The sequence below is a fragment of the Apis cerana genome, linkage group LG16 (assembly GCF_029169275.1).
Source record: "Apis cerana isolate GH-2021 linkage group LG16, AcerK_1.0, whole genome shotgun sequence".
Lineage (NCBI taxonomy): Eukaryota > Metazoa > Arthropoda > Insecta > Hymenoptera > Apidae > Apis > Apis cerana.
The window spans coordinates 4,333,239-4,356,345 of record NC_083867.1 but is presented as its reverse complement, the minus strand read 5'-3'; the positions used below and the strand labels follow the sequence as shown (position 1 = coordinate 4,356,345).

The 23,107-nt window shown below is 40.3% G+C and overlaps 1 protein-coding gene and 2 long non-coding RNA genes across 4 annotated transcripts in view; 2 read left to right on the top strand and 1 right to left on the bottom strand.

The window, feature by feature from the left end:
* Positions 1-532: 532 nt before the first annotated feature.
* Positions 533-1,861, top strand: LOC133667523 (uncharacterized). Its single transcript, XR_009833218.1, has 2 exons — positions 533-608; positions 834-1,861. It is a non-coding gene; the product is annotated as an uncharacterized LOC133667523 (long non-coding RNA).
* Positions 1,862-8,859: 6,998 nt separating this feature from the next.
* LOC108000243 (homeotic protein Sex combs reduced) overlaps positions 8,860-23,107 on the bottom strand; it is a 34,536-nt gene continuing 20,288 nt past the window's right edge. For both annotated transcript variants that reach the window (XM_062086481.1, XM_062086482.1), the window contains exon 3: positions 8,860-14,375. In XM_062086481.1, the coding sequence (XP_061942465.1) occupies positions 14,071-14,375 (305 nt within the window). In that variant the 3' untranslated portion in view covers positions 8,860-14,070. The remainder of the gene's footprint in view (positions 14,376-23,107) is intronic.
* LOC114577864 (uncharacterized) lies at positions 15,674-17,907 on the top strand. Its single transcript, XR_003698261.2, has 2 exons — positions 15,674-16,419; positions 17,606-17,907. It is a non-coding gene; the product is annotated as an uncharacterized LOC114577864 (long non-coding RNA).

The following is a 23,107-nucleotide window of genomic DNA, read 5'->3' as shown; positions in this document are numbered from 1 at the left end:
GAATTAATTAACTAATGATGAGAAAAGATGTAGAAAATGAAAATGATTATAAATTAATCTATCGAATTAAAATTAAACAGAAATTCCATCTTAGAAAGACGTAATATGGACTATTCTAATCGTCGAACAAATGAATAAAAAAAATTTTGATTGTAATAAATTAATTAATGTATTAATTCGTTCTGAGACGAATAAAAGGATAATTGAAATTTATTTTAAATATATATGTACTTTTGTAAAAAAAAAATAAAATGTTATTCGATGTGCAAAAAAATTATCGGTAATAAATCATAGTATTTTTTTTACATCATTTCGGTAATGAAACAATAACCTGAAAATATTCTTGAGGTCGATATTTCAGGAATTGTAATAGAAAGACCATAAGATGGCATTAGCTACAGATTCTCGTAAAATTTATTACCGATAGTTTTATTTCAAAGTAGTTCCTCTGTTTCCTCATAGTTGCTCGATTCAAAAATATATATTTATTTCTTGCGATTAAAAATTACAATAGTCTCTCTTATCATTTATAGTTAAAATATCGCCTATAGTAAAGAAATAATCATCTTTTGTATATTCGTATATTGAAGTACATTGATATATTGAAGGTACGTACGTTTTTTATAAATATTTTTATAAATATTAACATTAATGTTAAAGTATCGAATAAATATAGTTACATCTTATTCTATACTGAAATTAATTCATATAATCGTAAGGGATTTTAAATATTTGAGAAATATTAAATTAAATCGAAGAAAACTAATTTTTAGGCACGTATAAATTTTTATCAAATAAATTCTAATATTTCTACGCCAATGTGGTACTTCCAGATGGTCGTAGGTCATGCGTAGCGGACTCCACCCTTCCAGTGGTAGGCTTAACCAGAAAGACCCACCTCTCGTCAACATCAACCCCCACTTATTCTTGACATAATTTGATTCATGATGGCTGTAACAACGATCAAAGCACCATCTTGCAATTCACCTCAAAAATCGTTGAGAATCTCTATGGCTCGATACAGTAGATCGCGAAGAAATCTATTATCAACAATGGGATACTTATAAAACAGGTTACGCTCCCTTCTTCATAGATGGCAGAATTTTTCGTTTTATCAAGTTTATACGTTTACAAAGTATTTTTAATTTTTCATAAAGTGAAAATTATTCAAATTCTTTAGAATATTTAAAAAAAATTCAATTTTTGAATGATTTGTATAATTCTTTCGTAAGAAACATTTAAAAATCTTCTCTCTATTTCTTCTTGTCCTAAATTCATATTAAAATATTTTTTCACAAAATATTTTCCAATGATATCGAGAGTTAATAATTATTAACGCTATTATATGTGCGTAATGCCAACTTAATCCGTTTACAATTACTATTTTCGGAATATCAATCCCATCGCGCAAAACACAAGAGGTTTTATCATCCTCCACGTGTCAACCACATTTTTAACATTGCATGCGGCGTGTTTCTTTCTCGTCCGAGCGTGTTACGCAATCTCATAACAACGATCGTCGGCCTAAACGCGCGAGCACGTGTCACATCACGTTTTCAGTCTTTCTGACACCGAGCAGTTTCGCCGGGTGAAGTCTTACCTTCGCGATCCCATGGGGCCAGTATTCTAGAACATGTAACTGACACTGGTCAGAGAAGAGGCATGCCTTCTTCCTCATTGAAACTGACGCTGACTGAATCCGCATCCGACGCCCTTTCCTCTGAATTCCACGGGAACAAACTTAGAATCGCCCTTACCGCGATTTAACAACGCTCTAACCTCAATTTTTTTTTTTCAAACGAATCGAATATATAATACTCGTGTAGACAATGAATAATAATAAAACAAGGAATTAAAATTAGAGTCGAATTAAATTCGGAGAAAGTATCATAGAAAACTATAATCCAGACCTGTATATCCATCAAATCGAATAAAAAATTCGCCGTTTTCAGATTTTTAGTTTTTCCAAGTTCAGATAAAATTATAAATTCGTAATAGTGCTTTCAGTCAACTTAGGTATCGTACGATATATATTTGGATACGTATAATAAGCAACAAAATGAAACTTGGTCCCAATTTAATAGGACCAAGGTCTCCCTAATCGAGCACGGGGATTTTAAAAAGGGAGACACGGTTTCGCAACACGGGAGAATGGTGCCAACCGACGCTGTATCCCGAAACGAAGTGAACCGCGGTTAGATATAGGAGATGAAAATCGATTAATCCGGAGACAAGAGTTCTCCCACGAATTTCTCAACGAATCGAGCTGCCAAGAATTCGCCTCCTGCTGGAACAGGAGCGAGAAGAGAAGAAACGTGTCGCGCGATGGCGTGACAGGGCTCATCGACGTACGCGACATCTATACGCGCCCCAGACCAATGACAATGGTAGTCGGCATTGACACCTCGATAACTCGTGAATCGATATATAAGGGCCTCTCTTAGAAAAATGACGATAGAATGGACGCAGTTGTTGGACGGCGCCTTTTCTTCCTCCTCTTTCTCGCCGCGTTCCGAAGCTGCTGCCAAATCTCAACCCGTCACCAGGCCAAGTGATTGATATCTACTTCGTCTCGCGCTCTGCCCTTCCCTTTATTCCAAACCGAGAGGGAGACGCTATTTTTCCTCCCTTTCTTTTGTCTCAAAAATTAAATTAAAGATGGCCCATTGTGAGATTTTTCTTTTGTTTCCAAAAAATGAAACTTTTCTATTATAAAACCGCCTCTCGAGTTTCGGTTGAGGTTAAGGTTCCCCCTTTTTCGAAATCTTCTTTCTTTCGGTATCGATTAAAGGAAATTCTAGATACTTACCGAGAAATTTTCCTTTTTTTAAAAAGAATCGGTTAAGAGTGGCTCAAACTTTCTCTCCCGATTAAATTCGAAAATATTCCAAAACAAATTTTCCTATCTTTCTTCCGAAAAACCCGAATCTAGATCCTCGAAACCACTCGAAATTTCCGGGAGAATGTTTACAGCCTCTCCTCCTCCCCCTTACTTATATCTAGAATTCGAAATACACCAGTGGCGTCATCGTCACGAGCGGAACCCTCGGTGCACGTGGATCGACGTGGACGTATTAGACGATGGAGTACGAGTTGCCGTCAAAGTGACGAGCGCTCTCTCTCCTCTCCTCTCCTAAACCCCCGAGGCCAACAACCCAACGCGTGAGCCGAACACCACCACCACCGCCGCCACCCTGCTGCGGAGAGGGCCCTCCAAGTTCTCCGGAACCGCGGCTCTCCCTTTCACTGCTCTCCTCTTCCTCTCCACTCTCGCTCGCTCGTTCCTCCACGGCCGACTAGTAGTCGAGGAATTCGAGTTGCTATAAATCTCCCTTGACGGGCGCGATGCCAGAACGCGGAGAGACGTGGGTTGCCAGCAGGGCCACGAGCAGGAGGAGGAGGGGGAGGAGGAACGGGTGCCGATAGGATGGGAAGGGAAACGCGCGAGCTTCAGGAATTGTAATAGTTTTGCTCGCCAGGAGTTAAAGCTTAGGGGAGGGAGAGAGAAAGAGGGAGGGAGGGAGGGGAAGTGTCTCTCTCCCCTGCGCGAACGGAAAGAACTCGAAGGGTTATTTCGAAGGAAAATAACCGTCCCCTGAGCTTTTGTTGAGTTTCGTTGAATTTTCCGCCCCTCTGTTCAGGGGGAAAGTTGAGGAAGTCTATTGGTCTGTTCGGTTGGGCTAATTTTTGGAAACCGATTTTGTCTCTTCGCTCTTATCTTTATTATTCATCTGGTTTATTCTATTATTCTATCGTTACTCGAGCTTGTAAAATTAGATTTATAGATTAAACTGTTTTAATTATATTTTGATCGAAAAGAAATAAAGAAATTTTCACTATTTGTCAGAATTCTCTCAGGATTCAGTGACAACTCTGTCTAATTTTGATGCATCGAGGTTTAGAGAATTAAAGGCGAAATTATAATTTTGCTTAAATTTAGAATACGGGATCGATAAGGGAGCGATTAAATAGAGGAGAGTTTTTTTCCCTTTTTTCAGGAATAGGCCGCACGTAACCGGGTTCATCCAACTTTAAAGTTGGATCGAAGAAGGAGGGCTTGTTTTCTTTGGCAATTTGATCCGATTCCTCGATAAGCCGGCTTTAATTCGCCGATGTTACGTCGATAAAAAACTATTCCACCCGTTCGCGAGGGAGGAAGAACGAGAACGTGTCTCTCTCCTCGTTTCCTACAATTTATTTTTAATATATTCTTCCCCCTCCCCTTTGGTTGTAAATTAACTTGCAGCACGGTTAAATACAAATTTAACGATCCTTTGTCTCGCCTCGGCGATAAATTATGCTTACGGAAAGAAGTTTTGGAGGGAAAAGAGGGTTCGTCGATTTCGTGATTTATGAGTTTTACCGATATTTGCGACAAGGCCGTGTCGAGCTGCGCCGAAAACTCGATCAACGCGCGACAAAAGGAAGGGTTTGTCGCGTTTTGCATTTTCGCAACGAATTCGCAAGCCTTTCCTCAAGGTCGAACTGCAACGAAGATCGATTCGACCCGCTTTCTCGACAAACGTTCCTTCAAAATCACGTTTGAACCTTAACGTATCCCTTTACGTTTCCCAATGCTCACCGTTCCATTCGCAAGTAAATGGATAAGACTTGTTTATCCAATGTTTACCGGGAAGGAAAAATTTTCACTTCTCGATCGATAAGGAAGGAAGGAATTAGAACGGTTCGAGATCGAACGGAAAGCTGCGTATGAAAAAAAAAAAACGCGGGCATAAATCAATTAAATTATAAATTGGTGTACACAAGTTGAGCAAAACGACCACCTGTTGAGGACAGAACCGGTGGAGCAAGGTAGGAGGGCGTGAGAAGAGGGGGTTGGAGGGCGGCTATCTCGTAAATTCAACCTCTCCCGACCTCCCCCCGTGCCATCCATGTGTAGATCCTCCGTTTATTCCTCCCCCCTCCTTCGTCGTGATCCCTCCCCTTCCCACAAAGTTATTTACCGTGTTGCTGGCTTTGGAAGGAAGGATAATTGCAGATCGCCTCCCTACTTTCGATTCGATGAAAACTTTTCGAACACTCGGAGAATAACTTAATTCCTTGCCTTACGATTCCAATATGGCGCGGCATAAACGATGCCGGCCGAGCCATTCAGATTTCGTACGAATGCTTTTCCATACGTGAATTTTATCTCGCTAGATGTTCAATAAATAATCATTGGATAAGTCGAGATTAAAAAGGATTTATCACGTTGAAGTATAATCGCAGATTTTTAATTAACTACTTCTTTCCAAATCAGTCATTGATAACGCTTAATATCGATTCAAGAAAATATACGTCTCTCGCGCGATAACATTGCATTCCGCTTGTTCGGAAGATAATTTCGTTTTTACGTTTAGCACGAGTGTCGCTAGTGTCGTTTATCCAGTCAACTTGAAATGCGCACGCGTTATTGAAAAATATGCTATCGCAGAGGAGGTGAAGGGGAGAATTTGTAATTTTATCGTTGGAAATTTCTTTCTTTTTCCTGGTGGAAGGAAGAAAGGAGAAAGAAAAGAAAAAAGGGTTGCAATTTTCGTTCGAGCTTTGATTCGCCGGATAACCGTATAATTGGGAATTCGAGGAAAGTAGTGGTGGGGACATCGAGAGCCGCTGCCAGGGATGATTAATTCTCGGGGAGGAGAGCGGCCGGAAGACCCTTTGGAACTCGGTCGCCCCCTCCCCTGCACACCCTCTTACCACTTGCCAGACTTTCTCGTTTCGTTTGCTCCCCGACCGTGTCATTCGTTATTACATCGTAGAAACTCGCGGATATTTGGAATTCCGAGTGACGTCTAAAGGCCACCCACCCTCCCTCCTCCCCTTTACGTTGTTTCAACCGAGGCTTCTCTCCCCCCTCTTTCTCTCACTCTTTCGGTTTCTTCCTCGACGATGAAGAAGAATATTATATTCCAAGTTTTAAGCAATGATAAAAATAAGTAGACAGAGAGTTTCTTCCAGAGGAATATTACACTTTGCATTCCAAGTTTTAAGTAAGTTTTAAGTAAAAATAGAGACTTCCAGGAGAATATTATATTTTGCATTCCAAGTTTTAAATAATGATGAAAAAGGAGGATTTCTTCCAGGAAAATATTATATTTTGTATTTCAAGTTTTAAATTATGATAAACATAGATGGATAGAAGGTTTCTTCCAGGAGAATATTTTGCATTCCAAGTTTTAAGTAAGGATAAAAATAGATGGTTTTTTACAGGAGAATATTATTTTGTATTCCAAGTTTTAAATAATGATAAAAATAGAGGGTTTCTTCCAGGAGAATATTACACTTTGTATTCCAAGTTTTAAGTAATGATAAGAATAGAGGGTTTCTTCCAGGAGAATATTACACTTTGCATTCCAAGTTTTAAGTAAGTTTTAAGTAAAAATAGAGGCTTTCTTCCAGGAGAATATTATATTTTGCATTTCAAGTTTTAAGTAAGGATAAAAATAGATGGATAAAGGGTTTCTTCTAAGAGAATATTATACTTTGCATTCCAAGTTTTAAGTAATGATAAACATAGATGGATAGAGGGTTTCTTCCAGGAGAATATTACACTTTGCATTCCAAGTTTTAAGTAAGGATAAAAATAGAGGGTTTCTTCCAGGAGAATATTATATTTTGCATTCCATGTTTTAAGTAATGATAAAAATGGATAGAGGGTTTCTTCTAGGAGAATATTACACTTTGCATTCCAAGTTTTAAGTAAGTTTTAAGTAAAAATAGAGGCTTTCTTCCAGGAGAATATTATATTTTGCATTTCAAGTTTTAAGTAAGGATAAAAATAGATGGATAAAGGGTTTCTTCTAAGAGAATATTATACTTTGCATTCCAAGTTTTAAGTAATGATAAACATAGAGGGTTTCTTCCAAGAGAATATTACACTTTGCATTCCAAGTTTTAAGTAAGGATAAAAATAGAGGGTTTCTTCCAGGAGAATATTATATTTTGCATTCCATGTTTTAAGTAATGATAAAAATGGATAGAGGGTTTCTTCTAGGAGAATATTACTGATAATATATTAATGATGAAAATGGATAGATGGATAGAGGGTTTCTTCCAGGAGAATATTACACTTTGCATTCCAAGTTTTAAGTAAGGATAAAAATAGAGGGTTTTTTACAGGAGAATATTATTTTGTATTCCAAGTTTTAAATAATGATAAAAATAGAGGGTTTCTTCCAGGAGAATATTACACTTTGTATTCCAAGTTTTAAGTAATGATAAGAATAGAGGGTTTCTTCCAGGAGAATATTACACTTTGTATTCCAAGTTTTAAGTAATGATAAGAATAGAGGGTTTCTTCCAGGAGAATATTACACTTTGCATTCCAAGTTTTAAGTAAGTTTTAAGTAAAAATAGAGGCTTTCTTCCAGGAGAATATTATATTTTGCATTTCAAGTTTTAAGTAAGGATAAAAATAGATGGATAAAGGGTTTCTTCTAAGAGAATATTATACTTTGCATTCCAAGTTTTAAGTAATGATAAACATTGGTAGACAGAGGGTTTCTTCCAGGAGAATATTACACTTTGCATTCCATGTTTTAAGTAATGATAAAAATGGATAGAGGGTTTCTTCTAGGAGAATATTACACTTTGCATTCCAAGTTTTAAGTAAGGATAAAAATAGAGGATTTCTTCCAGTAGAATGAATATTTTGCGTTCCAAGTTTAACGATAGAAACTGGATAGAGAGTTTCTTTTTCCTCTTTCCCTCTCTCTTTCGTTTTCTTCCTCGACGATGAAGAATAATATTATATTCCAAGTAATGAAATAAAAATTAGACAGAGGAGAATATTACGCTTTGCATTCCAAGTTTAACAACGATAGAAACAGTAGAATATAAAGAGTTTCTTCTCCTTCTCTCTTCTTCCACGACGAAGGAGAGGAATATTATATCCCAAGTAACGATAAAAATGGACAGAGGAGAATATTGCACTTCGCCAAGTTCCAAGTTTAACGATAGAAACGGATAGACGCTTTTTCCTCTCTCTTTCTCTCCTTCAAGGGGGAGTGCTCGCGATATCGCATAAGCTACTTTGCATAAGGCTATCGTCTCTCCTTTGTTGCGAGCCTCGCCTCCCACGTACGAGTGGCGAGGCTGTCACTCAGGGGGGCCCTCTCCCCCCCCTTCGCCCTCCTCGCCGTCCTTCAGTCACATCTGAAGCCGCGGATCAGGAGGGGTTTCCTCTCTATCCATCTCCCCGTCTCTCGGAGGAGCTCCTCGGCCTCCTCCTCCTCGATTTCGAACCCTTTCCACCGGGGAAAGGAGGGAAGGAGGGAAGGGGGAAGGGAAGTACACCCTGTCTTCGCTACCTTGCCCGCATTCCTGCATACAATTACACGGGGCTGCGCTTATGCATTTCTTTCCAATTTTTCACATTCCTTTTTTCTTCACTCGGGGAAGAGTTTTTAGATTTGGAAAGTCGGCGAAAGAACGAAGGGATCGCCCGGTTAATTAATTAATAAAATTAATTCCAATTCGAGCTTTCACGAATTCGAACAGCGGAAAATGATCTCTCGGGTAACTCGGTCAGCCGGAGCCAATTTACATACAAATTGAAAACCCTGTCATCGATCTCGAACGACTGCAAATATGCACCTTTCTCAAAACCAGCCTGGAAAATTCCCTCCATCCCCTTTTCTCCAAGACCTGGAAAAGACGTCTCACCTTCTGCTCTCGAAAGAAGAAGAAAAAGAGAGAAAGACTCGATTCTCGATCGGGAACGTAGAAACCGGGTGTTCCCCCGTAGCGCGCCAATACTCTGGAACAATCGTGAAAGAGAGAGAGAGAGGGGGAGAGGAGTGGAATGGACTCGGCGGAATGGGACGAAGGAGGCCTTGCATTAATAAAACATTAAGGTTTTTGCGGACGATGTATCGATGTAGTGTTTATATTATCTTCTTTGATGTCGACATGTGAATTGGACAGATTTGTTATTCAGACTCCGTATATAAAAGTGGTGAAGTCTTGCTCCGCTCCGTTTGAGGACGCGCAACGTTCCTGCGCAACAGCAAACGTTGTTGGACAGGGGACCTCCCCCCTCTCCGTCTCTCCCGCGTCGCCTGTCGCTCAAACCGATCGACCGGACTCGATCCGCCGTCTCTCTGGCTCGCCGCCGGAAAAACTCAACTTTCCACCGCTTTCGACAGTTTCTCCCCTTCCTCTTCTTTAGTCGGGAGATTATTTTGTATATGATGGAACCTCGATTGAACGAGTTACACGCAAAATTACACCTCGATAACTTATCGTTTAACGCGATAATACGGAATCGAGTCAAAAGTGGATCGATATTTTTTTATACAAAAGAGAGGGAGAGGGGAAAGAAATCTTCCGAACTGGAGGCGCCAGGGTTCCTTGTTACGAAGCCTCCTGACAAAAGTCACGATCTCCTCGCAGCGGAGGATCGAGGAAGCCGAGTAACACCGATCGAAACTCGCCTCGTCATCCTCGGTAGCGCGGTGAAATCGTAAAAGAAGCGGGAGGAAGAAAGAAGGAGAGAGAGAGGGAGATCGTGTTGCATCACGGATCGTGACTTGCGTCCAGTCCCCTGTTGCCTCCTCGTTACCTTCGACTCCTGTCCGTTTCGGTAGTTTTGGAACGGTGTGAGGCCGCTTTATCAACCCGCGACCTCCCGCTCTTGTCACGCGATCGTATCTCGAGCGGGTTCGTATCTCGAGACGACGATGTCCAGTCGTGCAAAAAAAAAATATATATATATACATTCTTCTTAGATCGTATCTAATGCAGAGGAAAGATCCATTTCTTCAAAATTCCCTTTCGAATTTTCGAGTGGAACCGGTGGGATAGAATTATTAATTATTTTTACAATCGCTATCAGGAGATTGGGGAAGGATCAGCACGTAACGAGTGTTGTTGTTACGAGGGAAGAAAAATCGGCACGAGCAGAGGCGCGCGCGAGAGGAAGGCGGGCGATAACCTTCGATCGAGCGGGCATCGCTCGATCGAGCGGGCATCGCTCGATCTTTCGACTCGAGTGTTATCGCTGTGCGTGTGGAATTTCAGCGACGAGTCGTAACGATCGAATGAACAATTTCTTCTTATCGAGCGATGCGTGTAATCGACGCGATTCCGAGCAACCAATTTTCCTTTTTCCTTTTCCCTTCCTGGTCGAGTCGAATTGGAATTCGTACAGGTGTACATACGTGTGTATATATATATATGTATGTATGTATGTATGTATGAGAAAGAAGAAAGGGTAAAACGTTGTCCTCTTTTTTTTTTTCTGTACGTCATATCATTTTAATAATTACAATTTAAATTATATATAATTATGCGACCTTACACGTACGGTGCTCTAGGTTACGTAGATGTAGTTAAGTAGTTAAGATACCTTTTTTTTTCTTCTTTCTTCTTTTTTCTCTTCCTTTTTAGTTAGAACTATTTTTACGTATATATTTTTTTTCGTTTTTTTTTTTTGGGTTTTTTTTTTTTTTTTTTTTTCCTTTTTTTTTTTTTTTTACATGGAATGAAGTAACATTTCAGTTTTGACGCTACGCACGAACGTAATACTTGAGCTTAATTTTAAATCGGAGAAACGCATCCTTCGCACCTGACACGGGTATGCGAAATATATATATGTATGTATATATTTCCTTCTTTTTTTTTTTTTTTTTTCCCCTTCTCCACACATGATCCGAACGCGTGCGTCTCGAAGAAAGTAAGTAAGAAAGTAAGATGAACGTCGCGTTCGCGGGAGGAGAGCGTGAGATATATACATATATATATATATATATATATACACATACATATATATACTCGCGCGTAATCTCGCTTAATATTACTCGCGACGGATTATCTCGCGCTTGAAAATAACAGCGCGAGAAATTTTATATCTGAATTCTGCATTCATAGGTACGGAACGTGTTGTGTACGACACGCGGCGTGAACAACAAAAAAAAAAAAATAATAATAATAATAATAATAATAATAATAACGAAACAAATAAAATACAATATTAACACTGGACCAAGTCAATTAGAAACAGGCTCACTCTCGATAGAATAATAGTAATAATGTCGATAATTTCAATAATCATCGTAATAATAATAATAATAATAATAATAATAATAATAATAATGATAATTATTTAATTAATTATTAATTATTAATCTTCGCTATTCTTTCATTTAAATATCCCTATGCGATGTACCAGGCGATAACGAAAGATTCTAACGTGTTATATATATATATATATAACATATATATATATATATGCATCCTGCATCTGCGTTTTTATCACAAACAATTACATTCCACGAAGCAACGGATACCATTTTCTGTTCATTATCGACTACAAAAGAATTATTTCGAGGAATCGTGCTCGTTCGTTAGCGCCTCGTACGATAATAACGTCGTTCAATATCGTGTTTTTTTTTTTTTGCCATATATTCAATAGCTATGTACAATTCAACGTTATAGTCTACGCTTATATCTTTCTCTCTTTTCGCCTTGCTCGCTCTTGCTCACCTTATACATTTATTAATCTTTTCTCTCTCTCTCATTCACTCTCTCCCTCTCACTCTCTTTCGCTTCGAATATTAATAATATTATATATATATATTTATATATATATATATATAGCTTTTTTTTTTATAGATCCCTGTATTCTTCCGAATTTGCCTCGCATAAAATTTTACGCAGTTCACGACATCTTTTATTTAAGCACGAGAGCGATTGCTAGAGCGATTTATTTTTCTTATTTTTATTTCTCAGTTCAATTATTATACCTTTCTTTCTTTCCTTTTCTTTTCTTTCTTCCTTTCGAGTCTTCGATATCACAAGATAAAACCAATTATTACAACGCGAGAACACATTATCTAAATTCATTTAAACACCTGCTTTTTCATTCGATCACTCCTATTTCCTTTCTCATCCTCCTCTCGCTCGAAAAAAATTACTCCTTTTCCTCGTTCTTTTCTTTCCTTTTCGTATTGCGCGTCGTGATGCGCAGTTGCGAATGCGCAGCCAGACGGGAGGCGCATGCGCGAACGCGTACCTCTCGCAACAAATCCCTCTAAAAGTTATACGTTGTTTAATTGCTGTACAATTTACAGGGGAGGAAAAAGAAACAGAATTGTACCGTAATGTAATGTAATGATTAAACGCGAATTAACGCGAATTAACGCACAAATGCAACGAGACTCGGACAACTTTCTATCAAAATCGTTTCCCCCCACAACAATTGCATAATCCACAGTTATCCGTAAGAACGATTTAACGATTTAATTCTCACTTGTCGTTGACAAGATACGTACTGCGGTATTTACAAGAAACAGCTTTCTCTGCTCAACCCCCTATCTATATCGAAAATATCACGTATCTTCGGGGAATGAAAGAAAAAGAAAAGAAGAAGAAAAAAAAAGGGGAAAAATAGAAAAGAGAAAAAGGAGGAACATGTAAGTAAGTACCGCGTAAAATATATTACGCGTGCATGTACATCTCGCGTGTATCGTACGTCGATACGAAATGAGGGAAAGGGACGAAAGTGCTCTCCTATTCGATTTGGCTTGACCGCGGCGTGAAGGGGGGAGGGGGAAAAAAGAGAATAGGCTCGTTATCGACTATCCAGCTATAAAGTGGAGGCGGCTTCGTCATACGCTTCGATTTTCGCGAGTAAAAGTTTAGTAAAAGTATCAGGCGGGCCTCTATCGGAAAAACGGCGGTGAAGTATGGATCGAGCGTTTATTAATAGGCACCTTACGTACTACGTAGGTAGGTAGGTAGGTAGAGACTTTAACGTGCACATAGAAACAGACGGTTCCACCGGTCTGTGGAGACTGCGTCGTTCGTCGATTCGTCCGGCCGGTGAATCCCCCGCAGAGGGGGAGGGAGGGAGGGAGGGAGGGGGCGGAGGAGGGAAGGAGGGAGGGGATAGATTTTTTTTCCTTCTCGAGAACGAGCGAAAGAAGAGGAAGAGAAGAGAAGAGAAGAGAAGAGATGGAAGAAGGAACGCGAAGTTAGGTAATGTAAGTACAAGTCGGTCCCTTCTTTCCCTCTTTCCTTTTTCTTTTTTTTTCCATTCGGTTTCGAAATATACGGGGGAAACGTGTTTGTGCGCACGGGAGTGTGGAGCGTGGAGGGAGGGGGGAGGAGGGGAGGATGAAGAGGAGGGTGTCGTCCTCTTTTGGACAGATCCAAAAGATGCGAAACAATAGATGCGGCCGGACAAGATAATTAATTAATTATTCGCTCAATTAATTAATCACTTAGACCGCTAATTTCTAAGCCCTTAAAAACTACTGATTCGGTTTTATCTCACCCGCTGAGGTGGCTTCCCGTCCGCGTTCGGGTTACGCTTTATAATTTAACCGCGGCGAGAGCCCCTCGGAGCGCGTCCAGTCCATTTAATCGGGCGCACGGCTTCGCTTTGCAGAAAATTCTTTTTTCTTCTCGGCTTCCCCTTCAACTTCCAACAGTCGCACCGCGTGGCGGAACATATCCCGCGAACGTGGACGAACACAGGCCGACGGACCGTGAGCATATCGAATTTTTAATTCCTTCCAGTCGAGAAGTAAAAGGGAGAACAAAATTAATCTTTATCATCAAATTGGATGGAACTGTTTTCGAGCAATCAATCGATCAATTATTTACCCACTCCGTCACTCTTCCGCCTGTCACAATCGGATCACAATACATACTGAAAAAAAAAAAAGAAATTCTAACGGAATCATTAAACGATAGAATTAATTGCGCAACCTTGCTCACCAAGAAAAAAGTTTGGACGGACGAAGAAGAAGAGAGAGAGCAAAAAAAAAAAAAAAGAAGAGGAGGAGGAAATGTATGAATCGTACGAGTGACGGGTCCTATCGGCGGCCTACGGCCAGAGATCGCGGGCCTTCTCCACCACGTGTGTCCTACTGGAAGTGAAGTGTGTGTCCCGGGCCGGCCTGAGTCACCGAGCAAGACCTGTTACGTTGAGGATCGTGAGGATGGCCAAGGCCGGGGAGGGTGGAGTGGGTGTGGGGGAAAGCCTTTTTAGAAGTTCTGCTCGCCGTACATCCCGGGGAACCGGACAGCGTGTGCTCCGAGCTCGGCGGGCGAGAACTCGTCCTATGTGGCCAAGTGTGCGAACTGGCCTGGGTGGGGCGCGAACTGGTAAGGGTGGCCGTAAGGCGACATGTGGTACGGTACAATGTTCATGCTCGCCATCTTGTGCTCCTTTTTCCACTTCATCCGCCGATTCTGGAACCAGATCTTGATCTGCCGCTCCGTCAGGCAGAGGGCGTGCGCGATCTCGATGCGACGCCGCCTGGTCAGGTATCGGTTGAAGTGGAACTCCTTCTCGAGCTCCAACGTCTGGTACCTGGTGTAGGATGTCCTTTGCCGTTTCACCTCGCCGTTCGCGTTCACCGTGCCTGCCAGAACCAGATATATTTCCGTCAGTGAGAGGCTTTAACATTTTTCTTAACACTTATAACTCGACAATTTCTCAATTCGTTTAATTACTTTAAATATACGTATTAGATTATCAATGCCGATAGTGGACGAATGCGAGGCAAACAAGAGAAAATCTATTCGGCTTATTGCGAGTCTGAAACTCCTTTCAAACAGGCGATATTATCGTTTCGGAAATAAATATGTCGAATTGTCGCGGAGATTATGAAGATATCGAGAGGTATCGAAAGGAGGCAGATCGAAACGTAACGGTTCGGTTAATTATTTCAACGAGTCGATGCTTAATCGGAACGGTGTACGGTGGCTACAAGACCGGTCGGTTGGCAGCTGTTTCGCCTATTTACCCAACGCACGCGCACACGCCCGGGCCATAAATAATTTTATGCAACGCTGTTATTACGATACCGCTCCGCCTATTACACCTACTCCGCGCTCCGCGTTGCAAAATGCTCGAGTAACGAATAGCTCTCGAGGAGGAAACCTCTCGAGGCCACCTTTAAATACCGATAACCTGTTACTCCACCTGTAATACCCTTTTCCCACCGATCAATTCAACTGATTTAACCCTTTTATTATCCCAGTTTTTGATAATCAATAACACATACAGATATATATATATATTACTATATTATATATAATATAATATAATTATATATATATATATATATATTAAGGTAAGTGACAATTTCCACTCTGATCTCCGCACCGAAACCGTTTACTCGCGAAATTCATCCACGAGGAAAGGAGAGGAGGGGAGAGCTTAATGACCGTTAGCGCGCGTTATCACTTTCCTCCCGAAGTAACGCGTGGCCGCTGGCTGACTTTTTAACGAATAGCTGCCCGCTGCTCACGATATCGGCCCGCGATCTTGACGGAATTCTTTCTCTCTCTCTTTCCCCCTCTCTCCGTCCAGCCTCATTATTACACGCCACTATGAAGCCGGCACGCGTACCAAACTCGAGCGAGGCCCGAAGGGACAGCTAGGATCCCAGCGTGGATCCTTTCCCGGTGATTAATCGCCAACCGTGTCCCGGTGACGTCGATACAACGTATGGAGCCACGGGGAGACGATCCGCCCGCTGTGTTGCGCGATTTTGGCACGAGAAAAGAAATCGAAGGAGGTTCGACTGTTATTACTTTTCCGCGAAAAAAGAAAATTATCTGGATATGGAAATATTTTATATATATATATATATATATATATTTACACGTATACAGGAGACGATTGGATGGACTGGCAACTTAGGAGAGATCTAAGAGTTGCGTCCGTTTTTCGATAAAAGAGAGAGAGAGGAGGGAAGGGAGGAGAGGAGGTTGGGGCCCGACTTTCACCGGGACCCCGCATTCTTCCGTCACAGGGGCCGGTGTACATCGACGTTGACAAGAGTCGGACGGCGATTAATCATCGCCTCTCTCGTCGAGGAAGAAGAGAAAAAAGAGAGAGGAAAAAAAGGAGGAAAGTTTTCGTACCACGGTGTGTATTCCAGTCACGGTGGATCGCGCCAGTTCGCCGCCGTATCTTTATCACAGGCTGATAATGGATCATTATCCGCCGCGCTTTGTCCGCCGGTTGAACGAACCCGGGATGCCCGAATACGAATCCGCGGACGCATTCACGGATTATTCAAAGGTTTCTTTCTCTTTTTCTCTCTCTCTCTCTCTCGAGCACGTACACGTACACGCACGCGCAGGCGCACAGACGTTCGCGTCACGGTGTTGCGCGAGAGGCCTTTGTTGTTGCGAATCCTTGGTCGTGGCATTCTTTCACGGCGATGCGACGAAACGCGGACGCGAGCTATTAATCATCGGTGGCCGAGGATTTAGAAAAAACATCGGGGGCCTCGGTGTCCTTCTCGATGACAGAATCTAGACATCCGAGGCCTCGAGATGATACGTTCGATCCGTGTTTACGCGAGATTCTGCTCGTCGATCGACACCGGACGAGCTTTGTGATCCGTGATTTCTTCTCTTTTTGCGTATGGATCTTTCTTGGAGTGAAAATTGGTTCGTAAGATTCGAGTTATTAGAAAGTTGGTATTAAAGAGTGTTTGATATGTTAGGTTAGGTTGTTGCGAAGAGATTAAGGGTAAATGCTTTTTGATACGATTGATCTCGTTCCTACGTGTTTCTTTAAATAATAAATTGTATAGTGTATATAAGATTGAATCCTCGTTTTTAACTCTAATATACATTTATAAAATTATCAATTGTTCTTTAAAAATATTTAATCAAAAATATATATTTTGTTAATTCTTAATAAAGATATGAAGGTTAGAAAAAGTACATTCATTTACCGTTTAAAATCATTCTTCATCGAATATCATATTTCCACTCTTCTTAAAAGATACTTCCTCCAAAGTAACGCGTAAATCATTTTATTCCATTTCCTAACCGACACAAAGAAAAAACCGTTCGAGAATAAGTTTTCCTCCATCCTCGAGCACCAAAAATAACACGAAGAAATTAAGCCGAGTGATAATTGAACGGGTGTGGGCGCGACGTGTGCGACATCTGATCGGGTTTCCCTCGAATTATAAATCTCTTTCCACGTTCAAAGAATCGTGATATCGGTTCAACGCACGAGTTGTTGGCAGTGAGCAATTAACGACACGCGTGGCTTTTCTTTCCTTTTTTTCTTTCCCTTCCTCTCCCTCTTAAGGGAAAAGATATCGCGATAATTAGAGAAAAACTGGCTCGCGCGAATCACCGTTTTATTAAGCGTTTGTTACGAGGCCGTGTTACTATTAGTCAGATCAGATATCTCGCAATAGATCTGTGGAAAGAAAAAGAATCTCCGTTAACTACTGGCGATCAATCTTTGCTAGCAATTGCTCTCTTGGTCTGAATAAATGCGTTAGGTTTCTTGCTTCTTTGCATGTTGGTAGATTTCCTTTCTTTTATCTCTCTTTCTTTTTTAATTTATCTCTTCCTCTTTGCCAAAGGTAATGAACTTCTGGTAACTGGTCAACTGATGAAGTATTAATCAAGTATTAATGGGTTTTCAAGTTCCGTTGAAATTCAAATTTTGCTCTTTAATCAAAATTATCGTTGGTTGCTCTTTTTATTTTATCTAAAAATTAGAATTGTATCGATTTAGAAAATGATCGTAATGATTGTGTTCGGGGAATCACGTTTAATTACACTTCTTATTTTCGACATGTTTTTAAGATGTTTCATTTTTTCTGAATAGATAGGGATTAACGATAGCAGAGAACGTCCAATCGTTACTCATCGGCGATCTTACGACAAAATATACGAAACGTCAACGATGTGTGTCTTACCACTCGAGGCAGCTGTAAACGTTCGCTTTTGTGTTACGCTACACGTTCGGATAGCTTAGCATAAACAAAAGAAAAGTGGAGGAAACGACGACGAAACGTGGCTGTGCGGCAACGAAATGGTAATTCTCATAGTGATGGAACGTACATTACAAATTAGGAACGTTATATGAAATAGAAAATGAGAAATAAATGTTATATCTTTTGAAGAAAAGTTATTTTTGTCCTTCTTCTTTTCTTCTAACAAGTAAAATATCATACATTCCGATTCAAACAGCATAAAACACTTTACGTTCTTTATAAAACTTGAATACGTAATATTTCTTAAATATTTTCACAGTATATGCAAGCTCTGATTTATATGGCAAAACCAGATATAAACATATCTTGTTTTCTAATTTTATAATGCAATGTAAATTTTAAATTTTGCATATGTTTTATCATTATATTTAAATTTATTATAACGAATAGGTGTCTTTTGCAGGATAATAAATCTTAGAAATTAAATCTAGAAACACTCACAAAATTATCAAATTATTTCAATCTTGACGAATGATATATCAGATTTACAGAAACAACACGGGATTTAATTTACAGATATAAATATTTTAAACAATTTCATAGCAATCACAAATTCATCACTTTTCTAGAATCCACGAAACTTTTCTTTTTTAAAAAAAGGACGAAAGAAAAAGTCGTATAACCTAATAATAATTTTCCAACAAAATCCACCACAGAGGGAGTTTCTCTCACTGGGTAAAAATGTTTGACATGTCTGGTGGGGAGGGGAGAGGCTCTAGAACGACAGGATCAACGAGTCGCATAGCTGTCGCTGCTGTTAAGACACCGGTGTAGAATGAAAGAGTGCGCGCTAAGCGCAGGCCCGTGTCGTGTCAGGCATCTTGTGTCACCTCGTGTCGTCTAGCGTTTTCGTGGCTCTCGCTCTTAATAGAACTCTCTCGTGGCGCGTGTATTCGCCGAACGTGTCACCGAGCTGCCAGCACGAAGACCGTTTCTGACCCCGGATTGACTGACAGACCGGCTGCCTCGGCCTGACTAACGCGTGACCGGGATAACCTCGCTCGACCCCGTTCTTGATCGATCCTCGTCCCGTTTCTGTGTCTTTTCTGTGTCTTTGGTGGATACTGTGATTAGTTTTGAGATCTAAAGATCTACAAGTACAAGAGATCACGAACTTTGATCGATCGAAAGTAGGTTAAGTCAGATTACAAATTTGATTACAAGAGAATTGACCGACCACGCGTCGGTCGATAAAAGTTATCGATGCATGTGAAACTTATCGACGAGTCAAGAAAGAATTCAAACAAAATATTCCGATAGAAGATATCTCATCAAATAGGTACACTATTTCATTATACACTTTATAAAATACTTTCATTTTCATTGCGCGCAAATTACTATGGCAAGTATAAAATATTATAGCTAGAAAACAATAGACGAGAAGAAGTTAAAGTTAGAAGTTAGGTTAGAAACGAAAACGTTCGTCTAGAATAATCTTCGATATAAAGGAATTTGAAAGTGCAAAGGTTCTGATTACGAAATTAAATGCACGAATTCTTCCAATTCGACATTCAGCTCAAGTTCACATCTCTTTTTATCAATTTCTAACCTTCTCAAACTTCACCTCTTTTCAAATATAGCTACCTATTCCCGTCACCATCATTTCCAAACATCTCGCTTGATCAATCGGTCGGCCATCCAGCGTGATTCAGATATCCATGGAAAGGGAGGCGGGATTATCTCGGTGGACGTGCAATTAATCGCGTTCGCCACGGCGCTATCGGCGAGCAACTGGTGAAGCAGCGCGAGTAGAATCGCTCGATTAAGCGAGGCGAACGGCATTGGAATATGAAACGGTCCGCGTGTTGCATTCCAAGCGTCGTGCACGCGAGGATGATAGGCTCGACAACCTCTACGAATGTGTATATTTAGAATGGCTCTTCGTACACATCCCTTTAACGTGTGTGTAAACGATCATCTGATAGGAATGGAGTGTGGTTATCGGTCGATTTCATCTGGTTGGATCGATCGAGGAATTCCGTGGAAAGCAATAAAACGATCTCGGTTCGCGACCTAATGATAACGGGGAGTTTAGCCTTCTCGGTGCTTGGAAACTTGTATGCAAACGTTTGTTTGTGGGTCGAGTGGAAAGTTTATTGTCATTCGACCTTGAGTATTTTTCTTGTTTCTTTTTTCTCTCTCTCTTTCTCTCTCTCTCCGTTCTTTGTAATGGTAATCGATGATGATGTGCGACTTATTGATTGCGGATTTTTTATGCTAATTTGTATTTCATATTTTTTCTCTCTCTTTCTCTCTCGATTCTTTTTAATGGTAATGATAAAACCGTGTCTTATGAACGTCATTATATTTTTATCGATGCGATTTACCAAGAATTTAAAAGAAAATTACCCTTCTACCCTTTAATTTCCAATAAATCGTAACTTTATATCAAATTTGTTAATTGAATCGAGAAAGAGTTGAATCAAATGAATGAAAATTAAAATTCCAAAGTAACTTTTCTTCGTTTCTCTCGTGCAAAATTATAAAGTCATCGTATAACGAATTAATCCATTTCTTTCTCCTCTTATTTTTTCCTACGTTTCCCTCCTCATTATCGAGAGTCCGCATAATTTATAAATAACTAGAATCACTGTTTAGAATATATGTATCGTTCATCGGTTATTTTTAACGAGCGATATAGGCTAATCAGTCGGGTCAATCCTCGCATAACTCACAGCCTCTCGGCAACGTATTAACGCGGGAATCGGTGATGCAAAAGATTTAAACAGCGCGCATAAATAGAGTTTAAGGTAACAAAGAGAGGTCTTGTGCGGCCGCGAAAACGACCTTTTCTTGACGTGTGCGCGGCCTGTGTTCCCCTTTTGAAAGCGCGGCCGCGAATACTGCGCATTCCAAAAACGCGGACAAAAAAAAAATCGCGATGCAGAGAGATGCTTTGCATTTCATTTAAACGAAAGATCTCTCCGCGTGGAATGTGAAACGGAAAGAACGTCGTGGAATTCGGCCTTCGGCCAGGGAATCACCTTTCGTTGCAAAAATGAAAAGAAGAAAACGAAAAATCGGGGGGGTCCTTGGGAAGGGCATGAGCGATAAGGTGCAAGCGCGTTGTGCCGATTGCTGCCGATTCTCTCGATAACCACGAGCGTAGCGTGTTCGATACGTCTGTGATGTTTGCTTTCTGTGTTCGATAACTCGCGATATGGAATGAATAAAAAGCGATGATACTACGCGTATAATAATGCGTGTGAATAATTATTAATGTATATTTCGCGAAAGAAAATACGAGATTTTTTTTATTAAATTTTATTTAATTGAAATTTCAATTTAGCTTCGATGTCAATAAGTAAATAAGATAAAATAAACGATCGATTATACACAGATAATTATTGCAAAATGACTTTTTTATTTTTTCAGAGTCAAATCCGTCGTGAACTCTTATTAATTGAATGAAAAATCTTATCTCGCTTGTAAGATTAAAATTGAACTCGCTTCATCTCCCGGTAATTTTTATCCGTAACATAATCCGTCTGTGAAAAAGGGGAAAGGGTTTCGTAATAAAATCTCACCGAATTTTTCAATTCTTTACGATATTCTTTCCCGAATATTTGTCACAATTTTTCACAAAATTTATCAGCAAACAGAAACTATAAATATACACCTTATGCACAAAGTTTTCCATTCTCGACGGAAATCCTCTTTCAAGAAAATTAGAAAAGAAAAAACCCGCGCAATTTATTGCAAACAATTAATTAAAAACCATACACGCGCGCAGAGTAAAGAGAATTTATCAACGAAGATCGGTCGTCTCGCACGGATATCCAATATTAAAAGAAAAAAAAAAATATCGAACTTTTACAAATGCACAATTCGCAGCAAACGTCCAAAGGAGACGAGAGATGCGACAAACGCAGAGAGTACGAGAGAGAGAGAGCTGTTTATCAAGGAAAATCAGGCCTCAACGCGGCGAACGGCAGAACAACAAGTATTTATAACTCTGAACAGGAATCTGAGTCCGGAGAAATTATAAATCATCAATCCTCGGCCGAAGAGATTAACCGAACGAGAATACGAAGGAGAAGAGGAGGAAAGAGAGAAGAAGAGGAGTAGTAACCGCGTGGCACGACGACAAAGACGATGTAAATCTAAAATCTACTCGGGCCCGACATCGTGGCCCGATCCACTGAAACACATCCAGCACCGTTCAAATCCCTCAACCTCTCTTTCTCTCCCCATTGACACGGCCGACAAAAGAAGAGTGGAGGTTCATAAATAACCCGGCCAGTTTATCGTGCCTATTATGCAATTACGATTGCATCTTTCAAGCCTAGGTGGTCCACAGCCTCGAGATCTCGGTGGACCCGAGGATAAATGCCTCTTAAAAAGTCGTCGTTCCCCCTCCCCCCCTCTCTCCTCTATTTTTACACTCTATTTTTAATTTTAGAAATTAGGATCTCTCTGTTTCTTCTCTTTTTTTTTTTTCATCTATGAAACGTGAAAATTGTGGAAAGGAGGAAAAGTCGGTAGTATTTTTAGCCAGCCGATTTTCCGCCTCCCTCTTGGCTCCTATTTACTTTTCTCTCTCGCGTGGCGCTTCCGCGACTCGTTTGGCCAGGGAACGAAAATTTTGATGAGGAGAGATGGTCAGCTGAAATAAATAGTTTATTGCGAAAGTACCGTCTGACGTCGTGGTCGATAAGAGTTCGTTATGTAATTTGATAATTACATCGATGAAGATAGAGAGTGGAACAGAGGCATGCTTCTAGTAACTTGTGAAAAACATGTAAAACTATTGGGGTGTTCGATATAATAGTTGCGTATTGGGACACGTTCTCTAACTGTACGTTGAACGCGATAATACAAGTTTGAAAAATGACACGTGATTGAAATAAATAAGTCACTAAAAAAAACCGTAACTGCGATCTCCTAAAACAGCGCAGAGTTATAAAATTGAAATAAAGAAAAAAAAAAAAAGAAAAAGAAAAAGATTTATTTTACACAACAACATAAATCGTGCCAAATAACAAATATTCCACAGTCGTCGTATCCTCCTACAAAATTAATACATATTGCCACCACGTAAGCCTTCCATTACGTCAAACCTCGAATCGCAACAACTTTAGAAATCGTCCACAAAGTGTCACAACTCGCACGGTAGGCCAGCCATTAACGCAACTCAAAACAACGACAACGGATCGAATCACAACACGAATCATTCTCGCCTACGCCCACTCATCCCTCCCACGCGAACGTTCTCCACCTCGCGAAACGGATCCGAATCCCGTCCAAATCCTGGATACGTTTACAGAAGGGGGTCGGTGGCGGCCGTCACGGCTCGTAAATAAAGCGAAGCACAGCTCTCTTTGAAAATGATC